This window comes from Chiloscyllium plagiosum, chromosome 17 (genome assembly GCF_004010195.1).
Source record: "Chiloscyllium plagiosum isolate BGI_BamShark_2017 chromosome 17, ASM401019v2, whole genome shotgun sequence".
Classification (NCBI taxonomy): Eukaryota; Metazoa; Chordata; class Chondrichthyes; order Orectolobiformes; family Hemiscylliidae; genus Chiloscyllium; species Chiloscyllium plagiosum.
In genome coordinates, this window is record NC_057726.1 from 28,889,280 (window position 1) to 28,909,811 (window position 20,532).

Here is a 20,532-nt window from a genome sequence, read left to right on the forward strand (position 1 = left end):
TTCCCCTGAGAATCCATCACCCCCTACATTTTCCAAAACAGCATACCTGCTTGAAATGTGTATATCCACAAAAGACTCCTGCCCTAGGTGCCTATTTCTCTTACCTTTCCTGGAGTTAACGCATCTATGTGACTGTATCTGAGACTTTACCCCCTTCCTATAACTGCCATCCATCACGTACTGTTGCTGTTGCAAATTCCTCATTGCTTCTAACTGTCTCTCCAACCAATCCATTCAATCTGATAAGATTCACATCAAACAGCATTTATGGCAGATATAATCCACAGTAACCCTTAAACTCTCTTTAAACTCCCACATCTGACAAGAAGTACATATTACTGTACTAAAAGCCATTTTTGCTCCTTCACAATCTACAAACCCAGAAAATAACACCATTTTATTCCTCGACAAAACACTGCCCCAGGTTAAATTAATAGTTCTGGCTTATATTTTAAGTTTAATCAAGAGACATAGCTCCAAAAACATATAATCAAGAAAGAACCCACTCTACTCACTACTGCAGCCTTTCTGTTGGACACACTTAAAACAACGATTGATATCTGATTCTGTGCTGTGAACTTCACCCAAACAGGTTCCTCCAAGATCAGTTGTGAATTTCACTGTTTGTTAATTTTCCCAGATGCACTCCGATGTCCAGCGACACATGAATTCAAAACAGCAAAGGCAGTATCTGTGCAGGTTGTCTCTCTCTCTCTCTCTCTCTCTCTCTCTCACTCTCTCTCTCTCCTGGACTGACCTCCTTTGTCTGTTCTTCTCCCTTTTAAAACTGCTGTTGTTTTGAATTTTTTTTTCCAAAGTTCCAAAACAATGCTACAGCATATGAAACAGTAATTGCTGCTCCTGGAATTCGAGGAAATCACCTCCAGCACCTAAAATACCTCAAAAAAGGAGCAGCTGTTGCAGCCAGAAATTTTTCCCATCCTCCATCTTGGATGCTCTGCCAACTTAGCAGCTGATCAATACCACACTAGCCCAAGACCATTTTTCTCATTATCAACAACTCCACCAATTTTCATTTCATCTGCAAACTTAGTAATTACACCTACTACATTTACTTCCAAGTCATTAATGTACATAACAACAGCAAGAGTCCCAGCACCAGTTCCTATGGTACACCACTGGTTTCAAGCTTCCAATTACAAAAACAGCCCTCCATCATCACTCTTTGCCTCCTATTTGCAAGCCAATTTTGGATCCAGTTTGCCAATATGTTTTAGATCCCATGGATTTTTACCTTTGAACGAGCTTTCATGTGAGACCTTGTGAAAGGTCTTACTTACTGAAGTCATGTAAACCTCATCAACTGCACTACCCCCATTAATATATTTGTCACCTTTTCAAAAAAACGTAATTAAATTAGTCAGACAATATCTCCCTCTAACAAATCCATTCTGACTATCCCTGATCAGTCTTCCCTTTCCAAGTATTGATTCATCCTGTCCTTCAGAATTTTTTCAAATAATTTCCTTACCAACTAATGTCAGACTAAGTGATTGATAATTACCTGGCCTATACCTGCCAGCCTTCTTGAACAAAGGAATCACATTAGCTATCCTCCAGTCATCTGGCACTTTGTCTGTGGCCTGTATTAAATATATCTCCTTCCTTGCTTTGTTACTTTGCTAAAGATTTATAATATATAAAAGCAAATTTTATTTTCCTTCAGCAATATTCCAAACCGTTCCACATTCATCTGCCCATACTGTGGAGCACGAAATCTTGACCAACAGGAATTAGTCAAACATTGCATGGAAAATCATCGTAATGATCCCAATAAAGTGGTAAGTGCCTGATTTCTGATTTCATATTCATACCAAAATGAACTGTAGGGTTTTCCAGTATATCTATAATAAAAAGTATTGTGCAAAGGGTGTAGTTTCTGTTCACAAGCAGTACTTGTGTTGCAATTTTAATTATTATTTTATATCAGTTGATTATTGTAAGCTACTATGTCCGTATTTTCATTTGAATTTGCTATCAGTTGTTGGGTAAAAGTACTGAACTCTAGATGGCTCTGTTGAAATAAGGTTCCACAGTGTAGTGATTGTAATGAAGTCAGCCAGCTGGACATCATAGAATATGAGTTTCCTGATTGGGACTTTTAATTTTGGTCCATTCACGGAGCCCTGGCTGACAAAAACAGGACATGTCAGCGATACTGCCACTCTGATGCCTCACTGTGTATGAGGCAGTGCCATAGTCAAGGACTGCTCATGTATAAATAAAGGGTGACTTAGTGACAGAATACAGGCCTTTGTTGAGTTATTTCATGCAGTCTCTTTAATTGGTTTTGAATTTTAATAACCCGATATATTCATCAACTGATAATAGGATGATGCCACGCTAACTGAACATTATTTTGTTAACATTGGCTCCCTTTGTTAGGAATTCCAATTTTTTAAAATGCTATATATTTTCTAAAACCTTATAAATGAAAGGTGAACCAAAATTGTAGCCATTTCCTGTTGTTCCCTTAATATGTCTTAATTTATTCGAATAAAATTTGTATTTGCAAAAACCTCTCCTATTTCAATAAAAGAAAACTTTGAAGGGCCAGGGAAGAGATGCCAATGCATATTTTCATGGTCGGTTGTTGAAAACAAGAGAAGTGGTTTGAAGAAAATGTGTTTGAGGCATGTTATATAGCTTATACTTTGTGAGTGTCACTTTCAATACAGCAAACCCAACAAAATTGACAAACAACTTTTGAAAACAGAAGAAGAAAACAGACTGGTATTTATTACTTCATCTTCTACATACTTGATTTGGGGTTTTTTTTAATCACTTATTTGAATAGGTATGCCCAATTTGTGTGGCAATGCCATGGGGAGATCCAAGCTACAAGAGTGCCAACTTTCTTCAGCATCTGCTTCACAGGCACAAGTTCTCCTATGATACATTTGTGGTGAGTGTGAGCTCTTCAGAAAATAAAGAAATATTTGGTGTACTATAGTAGCTCAATTTGTAAGTTCACTGTCCAATGAATAAATTCATTGACCGATAGAGATCAGAATATCCCACTCTGGCAGGTGCATGAATATATGGATGCCATGTGAGGAAAACTGGATTGAATTAATTTCCACTTGGATGATACATCTCAACTCCGCATTTCCAAACTATCCTCAGTTCCCTTAATTCCCTCAGTGCCCAAAAATCTGTTTGGCATACACTCAATAATTGAGCAGCAACAGCTATATGATGTAGAGAATTATAAAGATGCATAGCTCTTTGTTTAGAAATTTATCCTTCATCCTAAATGACCAGCTCCTTATTTTGAGATTCTATGACACCCTCTTCTGTATTACCCTGTCAGTGAAGCATCATCTTCATAGATGTTATGTCAATTTTAATTAGACCACCCCTTACCTATCTAACTTGTAAGTTGTATACTTACAGACCTGCTGAGTATATCTAGCACATTTGGCTCCTGTTATTATTTTCTACAATTAGGTATTGGCAATATGCTACACTATCTTAGAAAACATTAGGATTTTATAAATTATTATTGAGTAATTGTTCAACAAAAACTGTGCTGATTTATTCCATTCCAAATAAGATCAAAGAGTTAAATTTAGATTGACTACAACTACTTAACTTGATTATTTCTGCTCTTCATTATTTCAGTAAAAAAAGTTTTACAATTTTCCTATACTGTAAATCATGGACAATAGATACCATTATATGTTTATATACAGTTGGTGTTATGGACCCTATCATTTTAAAAGTGCAGATACGTTATACTGTAAATCATTAATCACTGTCCATTTCCAACTAATGCTTTACAACACAGCATTTGTGCTGTATTATAACAAGAAATTATATCATTTTATACTGTATGTTCAATTGATAGCTTCACATGACTTTTTTTATTAGCCTTAGCAAAGCACAAGTGAGACTTTCTTAAGTATAAACTAAGTTAGTAATAACAATACAACCATTGAAGAATTCTATTTATTCTGTGGAATTTCATGTTTTTTGAAAATGAAGAAAACAGTGGTCATTTGTTGATTTTATCCTTATGAGACAAAAAGACAATTATTGTTAACAATTTTACTTCGCGTAATTCAATTTTTAGATTTACATAAATGAATTAAAATATTGGGAGCTGTGAACACAAAGGTCAACTCCACTATAATTGAGAGTGTTTTGTTGTCTAAAGTGTGGGTTATCCTACCTTTTCATGCAATGACTTTCATCATCTAGTGAATTAAGGCAAAGAATAAAACCAAGCATGCAATTGTCTGAGTAGAAAGTATTTTATTTAACAAAGTCTATATTTTACTGGATTGGAATAATTTGCCATTTTAATATTCTATTATTTGTTGCAGGATTACAACATTGATGAAGATGCGGCATTACATGCAGCAATAGCACTTTCTCTCACAGAGAAATGAAGCAACTGCCTGCATAGAGATCTAAGCAGACATCCTTTGTACACGTCACCTTCTCTCACCTGACGAAGAGAGTGGCAATTTCCCAACATTCTGTAGGGTACTGTCATCCTCTGCACAAGTCACCTTCTCTCATCTGGGCAAAAATAGTGTCCTCGTCCCAATATTCAGTAAGGTGCTGTCATCCTTGGCACAGGCCATTTTTCTCTGTGCAAAGCGAGTGGCAATTTCTTAGCATTCTGACAGATACCATCACCTTCTGCATAGGCCACCTTCTCGATCTGGGAATAGATAGTGCTCAATTCTTAGTTTTCAATCGGGTGCTATCAACCTCTGTATAAGTTCACTTCTCGCACCTAGGCACAGGTCACATTCACTTCTTTGCATTCAAGAGGGTTCTGGTAACTCAGCTAATCAAGTAACCAGTTGGGTAATAAGTTTATTTTTAATCATTAGTGTGTACCTATACCTTTTGTTCAGTTTAAATTTGTTCCTACATTTTTCTGTGTTACAAATGTTGTACATTGTGGGGGTGTCTGTGTGAAAGAATTGTTTGATTTACGGTTGGTGTTTTTAATGTTTGAGGTCATTTTGCATTACAAGAAATGAAAGCATATTTAAAAAAAAATACAGGAAAGATTGGAAAACTAGAGAATCACGTGAAGAAACCTTTCACCAGTGCTATGTATCATTTATGTTGTTGCTAATCAGAGCTCGAATTTAACAGTTAGCAGATGGTAAATTTAGTGAGAGATGTTGCAAACAGAGAGATGGCAGAGTGGCTTGGATTTCATAGCTGTAGTTATAACTAAATTGTTGACATTCACTGTCAATATAATTGTGAAACCATCAGCAACTACTGGTGTTGTCACGTTTGTTGTTAAATGTGGGAAATCCAGAAGCTGCTCTCACCCCTGATTTCCTCAGTGTTTCACAAGGCACACTGTTGAAGTCCCTGTTGGAGAGAAATCTTCAGAGCCCACTTCAGAAATTATGTGAACTTACTATTTGTGCTTTTGGTCCTGCTGTATTAAGCACTGCTAAAGTTATACCTTGCTGAATAAGTTGTAATTGGGTTTAATAATGGCATACTCAGTTCATAATTACTTCTGAACACCTTCTCTCACCTGAAAAATACTCATTTATGGAAATGTTCAATTTATCCATTATGTAAGTCTGGACATGTAAAGTAATTGTCATTTTTAAAGTTTATATTTCAGTTTCCAGCTTCATCTCATGTGTATAATCTTAATCTTTATCATGTAATTGGTAAAATGATTGGAAAATAAGGGATAATTGCTGGTCATTACTTCTTAGTTTGCTGTCTGTGAGAATTTCTCACTGTGATATCCTACATGGTGTCATCACTGCTTCTGATTGTTGGAAGTATCTTCAAGCTATCGGTGGAAGGAGCGTAATGTGATGAGAAGGCAGATCCAGCCATATAAACCACTAGGGACATTCTTTTGCTACCAGTTACAAAGTCCAGGCCAGTGTGTGTTGCATATGCATATATCTGACTCTATATATATATATAGCCATCTACTCTGAATAAATTATTTTCAGTTTTATATTTAGCCTATTGAATATAATCTATTGATAATATAATGGGGCGATAAAAATTGATGATTTAACTCTGACCTATACTGGCCTGAGTATGAATCACTAGATGCTCGAACTTTAGTTTTTCTTTAGAATATTGTTTGTCTTGTCTCATTCTTTGAGGTAACTCATTATTAATTCTCCACCCCGGAAGAATTATATACTTTACAACATTCTAATTGGCTCAATAAGGTGCAGGTCATGCATTCCAATAACATTCACAGGAATTGCTTTAAAATGGGATAGGCTAGGTACTCGTGGCTATTTAAGTACTGGATGGGTAAAAAGTGCTGGCTTTCCCAATAATACTTACATATCCTGAACAGTAAAATAAAAATGCACTGATAAATAATATGCTTCTTCACAAATAAAAACAAAGTGTTGTAGAGGTTCAATGGGCTTGACAGCATCAGTGGAGAGAGCAATAGAGCTAACATATTGAATCCACTGTTTTTCTTCAGAGCTTAATAGGCTGGAAAGTGATGGTTATCATGTTGTTGACTAAAGGGGAGGATGAGTGAGGGTCACAGATAATGAGGGTGCCTAGAGAAAAAAACAAAAGGAGTGCTAATAGTTGTAAAGGAGAGAACTAGATACAAAATAGTTGTAAATAGTCAAAAATAGGTTGGCCTTGCTGAAAACAAACCCATGCAAACAAGACACTGATGGGAGGAGGTGGATAATCAAAACGGAGGAAGGGTTCATGTACTGAAGTTGGTGAACTCAATGTTGAGTCCTGAATCTGTAAAATACTATGGTGGATAATGAGGTATTATTCTCCAGCTTGTGTTGAGTTTCACTGAACCACTACGGATCTACAATAGAAAGGTTAGCATAAGAATAAGAGAGTATTAAAATGGCAAGCAATTGGAAGATTGGGATCAACAGAGCAGAGTACTGTATATTGTGCAAAGCATTCACAAATACAGAAGAGCCTGCACTGTGAGCAGCAATTTAACCTGTTTTTTTCATATTACTCTCAAGGGGTCATGCAGGTCTACTTACTATTTGGCCCTAAGGTCTGTTGTAGCTCTCCATTGATATTTAAGGATAATTATTTCTGTTGATATGCTCTCAGTTCTCAGAAAACTGATGGTGTAAAACTATTGAGCTCTTTGAAATTACATGCCAAAGATGCAAATTGGTGTTTTGGTAATTACACGTGCCGTTCTATTTGACACCACGTGACATTATGGGCTGATTAGCAAATACGTTTTGTCTTATTTTCAGAGCATTGGACAGCGAAATGCTACATGCACTGTACATATTGTTGAAACTTTCAACATGCCTGAAAATATAAGAGGATTTTAATCAACTAAATCAGCATATCTCTTTCACTGAAAAGATATGGGGGCAACATTGAACAGGATCTGAAAATGAACAGAAGGATTGCAATGCATGAATTACGCCGTGGTTGTTGCTTCCAGTGCAGGCCACGTGCAAACTCTGTGCTGTCTGTGCACTTAAATAATTACAGTGTGCAGCCAACGCTAAGCATATTATTAAGTGGTTGTATGCCTGAGCAGAGGATTCAAAATTGTGAGAGGATAGCATGAGTAAAAGTTAGCCTATCCTACTTAAGCCCAGTGTGCACTTAATGTCATAGAATTCCTATGATGAGGAAAGAGACCATTCAGTCCATCCGTTCTGTACCAACCTGCTGAAAGATACCCCCCACCTTTCCCTGTAACCCTGCATTTACCGTGGCTAACCCACCTAACCTGCACATCTATGGGGTTTGGGAGGAAACCCTCGCAGACACATGGAGAAAGTCTGTGTAGTTTGCACAATCACCCAAGGCTGGAATCAAACCCTGGTGCTGTGCGGCAGCAGTCCTGACCACTGAGCCACTGTGCACCCTTCCTTAAAAGGAGGTGCATTTGGCTGAAGCATTTGCTGGAATTTGTTTAACAAATTATTTTTTACATGGGGAACACTCAACATTGGCACATAGTGACTTAATGTGGGTTCCAAGACTTGCCCATGATGAACAGGGGGCATTAGTGGAGAAGTGGAAAGATGTGAATTTTTGATAGGACTCCAAAAGCTCTCAAGATAAACTTTGCAAAGGTAATGAGCCCAGATTGCTGTGGAGGTCTATGCCAGGAGTCAATAATCTAGCAGCACAACGAACATTAATGACATCAGACCCTGGATGTATTCAAATACTAGACCAGAGCACAGAGGAGCTGATGTCTGGTAATCCGTCCTTCAACTCATTGCTAAGATGCCACCCCAGTGGTGTGGCAGTTCTTCTGTGTAGGCCAGTTTTGTTTGTCCTATCTCATAACTTTCATCCTCACATCCTTGTCACCCCATCAATGTCCTTGTTGTTGATGGTCAATCAGCCAAGCAGAGTGCTATGATCCAAAGCTAGAATAAATATGGCCAAACTGCTGAAGCTCTTGCTGCCAATGGAAATACCTTGCACCAAGCATGCTGCAGCCACTGAGGTAAAACTGTGTCAGAGTACTAGGACAGAGAAAGGTGCAAGAAAAGTCAGCACCTAATGCGCAAGGGAAATTAGCCTGGTATAGTTTAATTTATAAATTTAGCTTGGAATGTTTATCTTGCATTACACCAAGGCAGGCACTGTGATGTGATGCTCATGGTTAAAGGGAACATTAGATACAAGACTAGTGAATGGGAAATTGGGCTGGTGATTACTGGTATCACAGACCAGTGAAAGTGTCATGGTCACCATTTTTCTCTTGCTCCACAACCATCTCACTGGTGTTCATTTTACCTGTGGCATGGGTTATATTCTAATGATGGTAAGATTGTGCTCCATGTAACATGTTGCTGAGTATTGTTGATCTCCCCCCAAAGAGATCCAAGCTCTGGTAGCATTGGGTTGAATTTTCCTGCTCGAGATGTTGAGCTTGGAGGTGAGGTATCCCAGAGGTTAATCTTATGGACGGTGAGAACCAGGAATGGATGACCACCCCATTGAAGTGAGCAACAAATTGAGTTGTTCACATGTATAATTTTCCAGGTATTCAGGCATTCTCCAGATGGTGGCGCAGTTCCCCTCCCTGGACCCGAGGGGTTGCTCAACAAAGGAGACTAACCTGAACCAGGCCAGGGGCTATCAACGAATCATGCCCCAAAGAGTGGACCACCTACTGGTGCTTGAAGTGGACAGTGCTAATTGCCACTAGCAATTTTAACCTAGGCCACCCTCCACGTTGAAACATTCCTGCAGGACCTGGCTCTGCTGCTAGGATTGCCATGACTACAAAAGTTGTGGCTCTTCTGTTTGGGCTAGTGAATCAGGAAATAAATGCAGTCCATAAGTTGATGGTAGTGGAGTCATGTGAGAAGATTGTATTGTTGGATGCTGTGCCAATCTCTGGCCTCCATTTGGTCCCAAATCACATTCCCAAAGTTCATGGGAAAATCCTAAACAGGGTTCCAGTATAGCAAGGTGTATTTATGATATTTCATGCATGCATGATATTTGTTGTGCAATAACTCTTGTCATACAGTAGCGAAACCTTGGTTATAAAGACTCAAAGACTGATGGCAGAGTGGACTTCTGCAGAATGAAGCCAACAAAGCCTGAATTTTACAAATGCTGGGAGTACTGCTCATTCATGGGAAGAACCTATCATTCCTAAACAGCCTGACCATTGAACAAGGTCTCCCCACAGCAATAAAGTTGTCCAAGCAGCCTTGAGGAATGAAGGATTGACTTCTATCCTTCACTCGATGGAAGTCTAGATCTGTAGATGAAAGAAACATAGATCCCAGAGAGAGTTAAATCAGGCTATTGCACGCAGGGATCGGGGAATTGAAAGGTGTGCTGGTGTGGGGTTACAGTACGGATTTTATTTGCTAGCTTTAATACCTTGTTTGGTGGGGTAAGGGATGAGAGAATGTTTTTTACATTCAACAAATACTCTTTAAACGATCAATCTCTTCCTGCTTTTTAAACCAGTTGTGTTCCAAACTTGTTCTTGCCCATCATGGATCCATACCAGCTGTATTTTTGCTGCATAATATTTGAATCAAATAGTTTGTTAGCAAACTCAAATGTGCATTAATTTCTTTTCTAAGACTAGCAATCTATAATTTTAGAGTTTCTTGAATTTGTCACTGCAGAAGTCAGTAAGGCAAGTGGAGAGTATTCTATCACATGCTTGACTTTTGCCTTGTAGATAGTGGACAGGCTTTGAGGAGTCAGGAAGTGAGTTACGCACCACAGAATTCCCAGTCTCTGATTTGCTCTTGTGGCTACTATTTATGACTGGTCCAGTTAAGTTTCTGCTATATAGTTAAACCCCCAGCACTCAGCGTTGATGATAGGAGACAATGGCTACTGGGAGGTTCCACAAATGCCAATTGATGTGTTAATACAATTCAGTGATGTTAATGAGGTTGAGACAGTTAAATTCTGTTTTCTTGGAGAGGGTCATTACCTGGTACCTAGCACAAACATACCTGCCACTTATCAGCCCAAGCCTGAATGTCTTGCAGAGGTTAATGTGTTCCCCAGTTGCATCAACTTATTCACATTTATAAACTGTTGTAGTATTCCTTATAGAACTTCAGTCTTTGTATCTCAAACTTTTGGACAAGAAATTTGAATAGTGTGTTGCTATCATAGAACTTTGAAAAGAACAGCACAGAACAGGCCCTTCGGTCCACAATATTCACTGAGGATTATTCCTAATGTAAAATAAAATAACCTAACCTATGCACCCCTCAATTCACTGTCCATGTGCATGTCCAGCAGTCGCTTAAATGTCCCCCAATGACTCTGCTTCCACCACCACTGCGGCAATGCATTACATGCATTCACAACTCTCTGCGTAAAGAACCTACCTCTGACGTCTCCTCTATACCTTCCTCCTAATATCTTAGAACAATGACCCCTAATCCCAGTCAGTCCTGCCCTGGGGAAAAGTCTCTGGCTATTGAGGCTCTGTCCAAGCCTCTCATTACCTTGTATACCTCGATCAGGTCACCTCTCTTCATGTTTATCTCCAGCGAGAAAAGTCTGAGCTTAATCAACCTCTCTTCTTAAGACAAGCCCTCCAGTCCAGGCAGCATCCTGGTAAACCTTCTTTGCACCCTCTCCAAAGCCTCCGTATTTTTCCTATAATAGGGCAACCAGAACTGGACACAATATTCCAAGTGTAGTCTCACCAGGGGTCTTGTAGAGCTGAAGCAAAACCTTGCAGCTCTTAAACTCGATCCCCCCGTTAATGAAAGCCAAAACACCATATGCTTTCTTAACAACCCTATCCACTTAGGTGGCAACTTTGAGGGATCTTTGCACTTGAAACCAAGATCCCTCTGTTCCTCCACACTGCTAAGAATCAGGTCTTTAATCCTACAATCAGCATTCAAGTTCCACCTTCCAACATGCATCACTTCGTATTTATCCAGGTTGAACTCCATCTGCCATTTCTCAGCCCAGCTCTGCATCCTGTCTATATCACGCTACAGCCTGCAATAGCCCTCGATACTATCAATGGCACCTCCAACCTTTGTGTCATCAGCAAATTTACTAACCCACCCCTCAACCTCCTCATCCAAGTCATCTATAAAATGACTATCATTGTTACTGGGAATATTACTTCTGTGACAATCATATTTCTGTGATGTTCTGGTGATTGTACTTCCTGGAGTGAGCCAGTGACCTATGTATATTTGACCCACTTGCACATTTTTCCATCACAAATTAAGCATCTTTCTTTCAAAACTTTGTTTACTGCTATTGAACTTTTTGAACCAGTAGTGGATAAATCTTCACTGTCTTCACGCATTGCATTAAAATATGTATCACCATTTTTGTTGCCTTTTTGTGAATGATCTGATATTAACCGTCAAAGAAAAATGCAGCTTTGACTGTATATTAACTGTTGCAATTCACGTACTAGGACACACCAATTCCTTTGTACCTCTGAGTTCTGCGATCTCTTACCACATAAGTAATATTCTGCTTTTCTGATCTTGCCAAGTGGACAAGTTCACATTTTCTTATTTTATATTTAATATGCCAAATCTTTGCAACTCTGTCAACCTACCTGTATTACTTTGCAGAGATTTACAACTTACTTCTCTGTCTATCTTGGTGTCTTTAGCAAATTTAGCAACCATATATTTGGTCACTTCATCCAAGTAATTGAAGAAATTGTAAATATTTGAAGCCCCAGAACTGAACTTTGTGGAAATCCCCTTGACACCTAGAACATAGACATAGAACATAGAACATAGAACAATACAGCACAGAACAGGCCCTTCGGCCCACGATGTTGTGCCGAACTTCTAACCTAGATTAAGTACCCATCCATGTACCTACCCAAATGCCGCTTAAAGGTCGCCAATGATTCCGACTCCACCACTCCCACGGGCAGCGCATTCCATGCCCGGAAGAAGGGCTTATGCCCGAAACGTCGATTCTCCTGCTCCTTGGATGCTGCCTGACCTGCTGTGCTTTTCCAGCAACACATTTTTCAGCTTTTATTTTGTATAGTGGTACTTTGTCAAATGCCCTCTGGAAATTGAAGAGCAGCAAATCCACAAGCTCCCTTTTATCCACACTGCATATTACTTCCTCAAGAATTCCAGTAACTTGGTCAAACATGTTTTCTCTTTCACAAACTGTGTTGACTTTGATTGGATTGAGATTTTCTCCCATTGCTTTTCTTTAAATTTTGCCCATCTTCTGACCTTCGATTCATCTTTGTCAAATTATATACTTGTACTTTCAATTTGATTTGTTTTTTTATGTTCGTTTGTTAGCTACAGATGGCGCATCTTTTGAACACCTGCCTTTATCAATAGAATGCATCTTTTTTGAGTAATTTGCAAAATCCTGTTAAATATCTGCCATTGTATTTCTACTCACCTACCTTTTAGCTGTGTTTTCCAGTTCAATTTAGCCAGTTTTGTCTTCACGTATAGATACTTCCCATATTTAAGTTAATTTTGCTAGATCCACTCTCCTCCTATTCAAATTGTACTTGGAAACTCAATTAGATTTTGATCATTTGCTAATTGGGGCGGGGTGGGGGGGGGTGTGGGGGGGTGAGTATGGAGGAGTGGAGGCTTCAAATTAATTAATGCTGTTTCATTGCACTTTATCAAACCTAGTTCAGTCTGCCCTCCATTTGGTTCTAGAATGTGCCATTCTAAGATACTGTCCCTAAAACACCCATGATCTCATCCTTTACCTGTTTCATTCATTCAATATAAAATCACCCAAAATGATCACTTTACCATGCTCACAAGTCCCCATTATTTCTCAGTGTATTCCACAGCTGACGGTCTGCTTATTGTTAGCCTATAAATGACTCCTCAAGTGAATTATTACTTTCACTATTTCTCGACTCTAGCCAAAAGGATTCCACGGAATTAAGGTAATCTCGGCCTATTGTATCAACAGTATCCTTTAATTAATAAACCTGCCCATCCACCTTTATGTTAGCTTCCTCTACTTCCTAAATGTGATGTACCCTGGATTATTCAGGTCCTAGTCTCTTCGTCCTTACAGCATTTTTCTGTGATGGCTATCAGATCTCATGTTTATTTGTAGTTGTCTTGTCAATTTGTCTCTTTTGTTATGATTGCTATGTATATTCAAATACAGAGCCTTTAGTTCTGTTGTTTAACTTTTTTTTGAACTTCCAGCCTCATCTAGTGATGCACATTTAAGTTTGTTCTTTTTATTCCTTCCCGCCCACTCTGATCATTATTTCTCTTACTGCTACCTTGCTCTCTTGTCTCATCTATTTAATAATCATGCCTCCCTAAACATTTTTGTTACTATTCGTTCCTCCAATGTCGTTGTTACAGGCAAGGCCAACATTTATTGCTCAATCATAATCATTCAGAATGCAATTTACAGTCAGCCACATTGTTGTGGATCTGAAGACACACAGGCCAGACTAGACATGGATAGCAGATTTCCTTTTCGAAATGACATTAGTGAACCAATGAGTTTTTAAGACAATCGACAGTGGTTACATGGCCATTAGGGGGGCTTTTATTGCAAATGTGTAATAATGTATGTAGATTAATAGTGTACATAATGTATGTAGATCTTTTTACTATTTAAAAATCAGGAACCATTTATTTAAAGAATGGGCTTTGTTGGTGAGCTTGAGAAAAAAAAGGAAGTTGTCAACTTCCAGTTCTCTCTCAAATTTTCCAAATGCAAGTTGGTTTTATTTCACATCGATACAGAAAGGAAAAGATAACAAAGCAATTACTGTAATTTGTTTAGATAGCTTGAGTATTTCACATTTACTTGTCAATAGAGGCACATCTATATGGATAGCAACTGTTTTAGCCAACTTCATATTTAATGTCACTGCACAGATATGACACTAAACCATGTGGGCTTCCAGGCACAGCAGAGATGAATGATTGTGTCTATCCTTTTTCAAAATTGGGCTTGTGCCTGAAAGACCCTGCACACTTCAAGACTTCTTAGTGATTTTATGCTGCTTTATAGAATAAACTAGAGTTGCCATTGATGTCATGTCCTGGTGCCATCGTTGGTGAAAGTAAACTCCACAAAGAGTTGGGTTTTTGCATGATTGCACAACATGTGCATTTAAATTAACAAACCAGTATCTCCCCAGAATGTAATCACTATTTTTCCTTTATGCCTCAATGCCTATGTTCTATCATGTCAGATCTGGTTTTGTTTTGGGTTTTTTTTTGTAGCATCTACATTTTGTTCTTTTTTTTTAAGAATTTCAGTTTCTTCCCATTCTACAGTTTATTTCCTACCAATAGAGCATATATACTATAGACCCCTGCCCACTCGTGCATAGTAAGGCACTTTTTCTGGAAAAAATGCTTAAGGTTCCCTACTCTTGCACAAGCGCAGTAACTGTTTATAGCCACTTGAGTGCAGGAAAGCTTTACTGTAAAATTAGAATGAGGTTGCAAGATGAGCATTAAATCTTAGTGACTGAGAAAGTCTAGTAGAGTTGACACTCTAAATGTCTGAACTGCATTCTAAGTGTAACTATGTTGGTTGCAGTTGCTTTATTGAGTCTTGATTTTACTTTTTTTAATTACACAGATACTTTTTTAAGGAATATAAAACCCAAAAGTGAATTAACGGAGTTAAGATGCAAATCAGCCATGATCTATTTGAGTGGCTGACCAGGCTCCAAGAGGTGATTAGTTACTCCTGGGTTGTTTTATTTTGTGATTTCAGTTCCTGAATTTATCTAGTCTAGATCCTAGTAGATTCTGTTTCTTTACCACCGATCAGAAAAAATATTGTACTGGTAAGGAAACCTCATGTATTAAATTCGAGCTCTGAAAACATTCTTACATTTGATTATATTTCTTTGTACTTGTTTTACATTTGTTCAAGCTTGAAGTCAAGCTGATCCATTCCTTGTAATCTATGCTTTCTGATGGATCTATGGGGACTTCCAAATATCTTAAAATAATATGATTCTTCTATGTTTAAGAGGGAGCATAAATGGCCATTTAGGTACACAAGTCAGATAAATCACTAAGGCAGGATCCTTCCACATTAACAACTGGCTGAACCAAAAAAAAACTGAAGCTTAGTACTGAATTAATATATATTTTTAAAGCAACACACTCATCAAGCTATTTCTACAGGGTAGTAACTGGAAGAGCAACTAAAACACTTAACAAAAAAACATTGAGTGCGATTTGCTTTGGTTTGAGACATCTTCACTTTATCTCTAAGGTTCAAATAGAAATGACCTAAAGGGAAAAAGGTCCATCCTCTTTTATCAGTTTTGCAAGTCACAGGTTAATTGAGATCTATCATTTTCAGTGCATCTACCTAAATATGAATTAACGAAAATGTCATTTGGCTCAAAAGGCTCGGTTTTGGATAGCCAGGATGTAATGGAAATTCCAGTTGCTATAAATCTCAGAAATGTTTTTCCAGTATTTAAGGGTATTACATTTTAGGAAGAGGTTAACTAGTGCTTAGTAGTGTGAGGAATACAGCAATCTGTAATAAGTATGTGCTTGAATAGGTGGAACCAAAAATCTATTTATGTAGATAAGTATTTAATACCCAAATTCTAATTCAAAAGTTAGATTTTGGTTTTCAGTACAGTGAGTACAGAAAATGTGACTTTAGTTTGTACTGCCAATAGAATAAAAAGAAAACCATTGAATTCTCTTTCAGTGTTACATCCTCCACCTTACTGAGCACAAAGAAAACTTCCAGTTTGTTATTTTATAAAAGTGATTTTGATGTAGCAAAATAACTGTGTGAATGAGATTTACTTAATAAATGTGTGAGATCAGTGTTTCAAATTGTTTGGACAACTAGTAGAATTTTCTGGTGACTTGCAATTTATATTTCCAAGATAAGAACATACATAAGTTATTTTTCTTCTAAATCAGTATGTAAATTAATTTATTATTTTATTTAAACTTTTAAATTCTTATTTAACTTCCTTACAACATTATACTTTATGCTTGTAGCTCACTAGCAAAAATCAAAACATAGAATATTAGTTACCAGTAACTTTGCTAGCTGCTAGTCTTAATTTGAACACTGTAAGATATTGTATCTGAATTGAAATTGTAATGTAGGTTTTAAAGCAAGAGGTTTTCCTCATTGTTCTGGTCATGCAATTACTCACGCAGTTCTGAATTTTAAATTGGCACCAATTGATAATTTAAATTTCTGATGCCTTTGCATCTAATGGAAGTCAAGTTATAATACATAGGCATGTATAAAGTATCATCTGGGACTAGCTAATGACAATAATTAAGTTTGCCTGATGCCTGAGTTCATGGAGGCAATGCTACTGAGCTAGTGTTTTGGTGTGGTTTCTTTACTTATTCCAGTTCAGTTACAACCCTGCACCTGCAGAGGTGAGAGATACAGATTCCACATTCTTCCATCAAGCTGCAAAAAATGACTGTAGAAAACTTATGCTATAATACAAACCTTGTCTAATTTTCTAATATTTTTAATGTACTACAGTGCACATTTTCAAACTAGTTTTTTAGAAATTGTTTGTTGCTGTGTGAAGTTAGTGTGTACATTTGGATATTTTGTAAATAAAATTTTGCTTGTTCAGCAACTAAAGGCTATTCGTTTCATATTTCTTCTTAATTCCAACATCAGTTGATCAAATTTGGTGTCAGAATTAAACAACTGTTTCTCTCATGGGAAAACTCAGACATTCCGAGTTCATTTTTAATACTAATTGGCAGTTTATCTTTGAGCTGGTGAACAAATTAAGCCAAAATAATTGGCCTGAGGAGACGTGATGCATATTGGGATTCCACAGCCATCTTTACACACTGATCTTTGTGGAAATTGCCTGGGCGGTTTCAACTTCAGATGGGTGGTTCCCCTGTTTTTGGGGTCCTCTGAGTGTCGTAGACCATAACCAAATAGTTACCAAAAAAAATCACTCAGACTGAGTCCCCCAATTACCTCCCAAACTGATTACTCTTAACTGCCTGAGCACCTGACTGTGGCCCCTCCAATCAGACCCAACCCAACTACCTCTGCCGACCTTGCTAACCCCCAACTGTCCTTCTGAGCAGACGTGACGGTCAACCTCCTGGTTACTCCGGTTTCCTCCCACTGTTCAAAGGCGTGTGGAATAGGTTGATTGGCCATGATAAATTGCTTTTGCCTGAAACGTCGATTTCGAAGCTCCTTGGATGCTGCCTGAACTGCTGTGCTCTTCCAGCACCACTAATCCAGAACATGATAAATTGCCCACAGTATCCAGGGATGTGTAGGCTAGGTGGATCAGCCATGGATTTGTGTGGTAAGGGGATGGGGGAATGTGGTTCAGGGTGAGATGCTCTTTGGAGGTTCGGTGCAGACTCGATAGGTCAAATACCCTCTACCTGCACAGTAGGGGTTCTATGATTCACCACCCGATTATCTTCCTAACTCAGTCCAGCAAGTCTTCCAGATCCATCCTGTCTGTCTTCATACTTACCTCAGCCACTCAGTTACCTTATGATCTACTTACCCCACCACCCTATCCATTCTCTCATTTTTTTCCTATTCACTGCTAACATTCATGGTGTGTGTTTAAACTTACAATATGGCAACTATAAGAAAAGAGGGGAGGGGGTGTTATACCTTTCTTTGACTGCGACAATATGTCCCAATTGACACTGCACTTCACATTTTTAGAAAAAACAGGCTCAGGAGACCCAGCAAGAAATGCAAAGGAAGGTCTGAGAGTTTTTTTGATTGCTGCTCCATGCAAGATCTGAGCTACAATAGATACATCTGTAACCACCAAGATGTATAAATAACAACAACTTGCATCAAGGTCCTTAAATTCAACACCAAGATACATAAAGAGATAATAGGGCAGATGGCAAAATAAACCTTGATCAAAGGGGTAAGTTTTAGAGAGCAGAGAAAGAATAAACGTTTTAGAGATGGTGTTCTAGAGCCTCAGCAGTTCAACGCACAACTTCAAATGATGAAGCCATTAAAACTAAAGATGTGCTAAAGGCCAGATGTCCTAGAAAGATATCAGGCTGGAGGAGCTGCAAAAGTGGGAAAGGAAAAAAAAAGGGGAAGGATTTGACAACATGAATGAGAATTTAATATCAATGCAATGCTGTACTGGAAGCCAACGTAGGTCTTTGAGCACTGGATGTGATGGATGAACATGATAGGATACCGGCAACAGAGCTTTAGATGAGTAGGATCTTTTTGCAAATTATATTGCCAAGGAGCAGCATGTTAATCTTTTTAAAATGTGAACCAAGGAAAGGGTTTCCAGAGGTAGCTGAAGAACCAAGAGACGACATTGCAATTGATGGCCGTTTACACTGGTGTTCATAATACCTAAACTGGTCTTCTAATCATCAGCTTTGGATAGCTAGTTATTAGAGAAAAGAAACCTGACATTTGAAGTTACCTTTTCGAACTAAATATAATAAAATATATTGTCATGTGTTTATAATTACAAGTTCTAAACAAATGATATGGCTGTAAAGTCTAAATATGATTGTAAAGATTACATTCTATTTATTGAATATCTATGTGAGTGCAATTATCCACCATTTTAATTACATCTTTTAATTTGGATACCATTCAAAATTAGCAAGAAGTAGTGTAATTTTCTATGTAAACACAAAATACTACGAATGCTGAAAGTTTGAAACAAACAGAATGTCAGTGGCTATGATAGTGTCTGTGAAGAAAACAGTCAACGTGTTGAGTCTGATATGACTTCTTCAAAACTGTAGACTTGAAACATTAACTCTGTTTCTCTCTCCAAAGAATCTGCCAGAACTGTCGAATTTCTAATTAATTTTAAGTGTATTTTGTGTAGTTCTATTTGGATTACTCTACATGGAATATCATTTTTTCTATCATGGATTCTGGTTCCTTTCAAATTGTTGGCTTGTGTCTTTAATCCAATTGCCATAATTCTATAAAAAAGCTTATGTAAGTTAAAATGTTTCATTCAATAATTGATTCTCCAAATATGAAAAGTTGAGTTCCCTACAATTTGTTTTATAGCAAGCATATTTCTTAAAGGAATTTATTGAGTGCCTATTATTGAGATTAATGATTTTCTAGGAAAAAAAGTGAAGATCCCTGTGACATCTCCATACATCTGGAAGTATGTAGATTAATATGGAAAAAGTGTACAAATAAAGCAAACAAGTTAAAGACTTTATAGCTTTCACTGGAGATCATTATGATATTGAAATATCCTGACCACTTTTATAACTTAAAATATTTGGGTTTTTTTGCACATGGTAACAGTAGAGTCTGCTGAAGCTTATCTTCTTTGATGCAGAATGGAATGAGACCAACAATTAGTCATTCTACCAGGGTGAAGTTCAAACCTTGCCTCTGAGGTGAAGGAAATGTGATATCATGGGCAAAATACTTTTTGGGATAGTATAAATCTGATGTAGTATTATCCAGCTAGATCATCCCTCACCGTAATCAAGTCATTATAATTAAGTATTCCCAAAGCAATATTGCTTATTTTGTCAACGAAAATAGCACAGAGTGATTTTGATTACTTCCCATCAGTAATGGCATTTAAAAAGAATTTGCATTTTAAAAACCACTTCCCTATTTTATTGACATATGCAGCAACTGATCGGTGCATTGAGAAAATCTCATCAAAAGCAAGAAGACAAATTCCGTTAATCTGCTTGAGCTTTTAGTAGAGTTGTAACTGTTGCCGAATACTCTGAGAGTTTCCACAAAGAAAAAAGTGCCATGGATCTTTTATAGACACCTGACAAAGCAGATAGTGAATTGAACTGATCGGGGAGGGACCTGCCTCACTAAATGGTTGAAACCAGACCAACCCACAGCCAGAAAGTGGTGTAGCCAAAACTTGTATGAGCATAAACAAAATTGCCAGAGAAATTCAGCACATCAGGCAGCAGCTGTGGAGAGAAAACAGAGCTAATGTTTCCAGTCCAGTGGCTCTTCAGAACTGTTCTGATGATGAGTCACTGAACTTGAAATGTTAACTCTGTTTTCTCCCCACAGATGCTGCCATACTTGCTGAGTTTCTCCAGTGATTCC

General features: G+C 37.9%; 1 protein-coding gene across 1 annotated transcript in view; it reads left to right on the top strand.

Moving 5' to 3' along the window:
- Positions 1 to 10,709, top strand: part of LOC122558318 (E3 ubiquitin-protein ligase RNF166) — a 66,431-nt gene extending 55,722 nt beyond the window's left edge. The window contains exons 4-6 of the mRNA XM_043706749.1: positions 1,688 to 1,802; positions 2,819 to 2,926; positions 4,350 to 10,709. Coding sequence (XP_043562684.1) covers positions 1,688 to 1,802; positions 2,819 to 2,926; positions 4,350 to 4,415 — 289 coding nt within the window. The 3' untranslated portion in view covers positions 4,416 to 10,709. The remainder of the gene's footprint in view (positions 1 to 1,687; positions 1,803 to 2,818; positions 2,927 to 4,349) is intronic.
- The last annotated feature ends 9,823 nt before the right edge of the window (positions 10,710 to 20,532 follow it).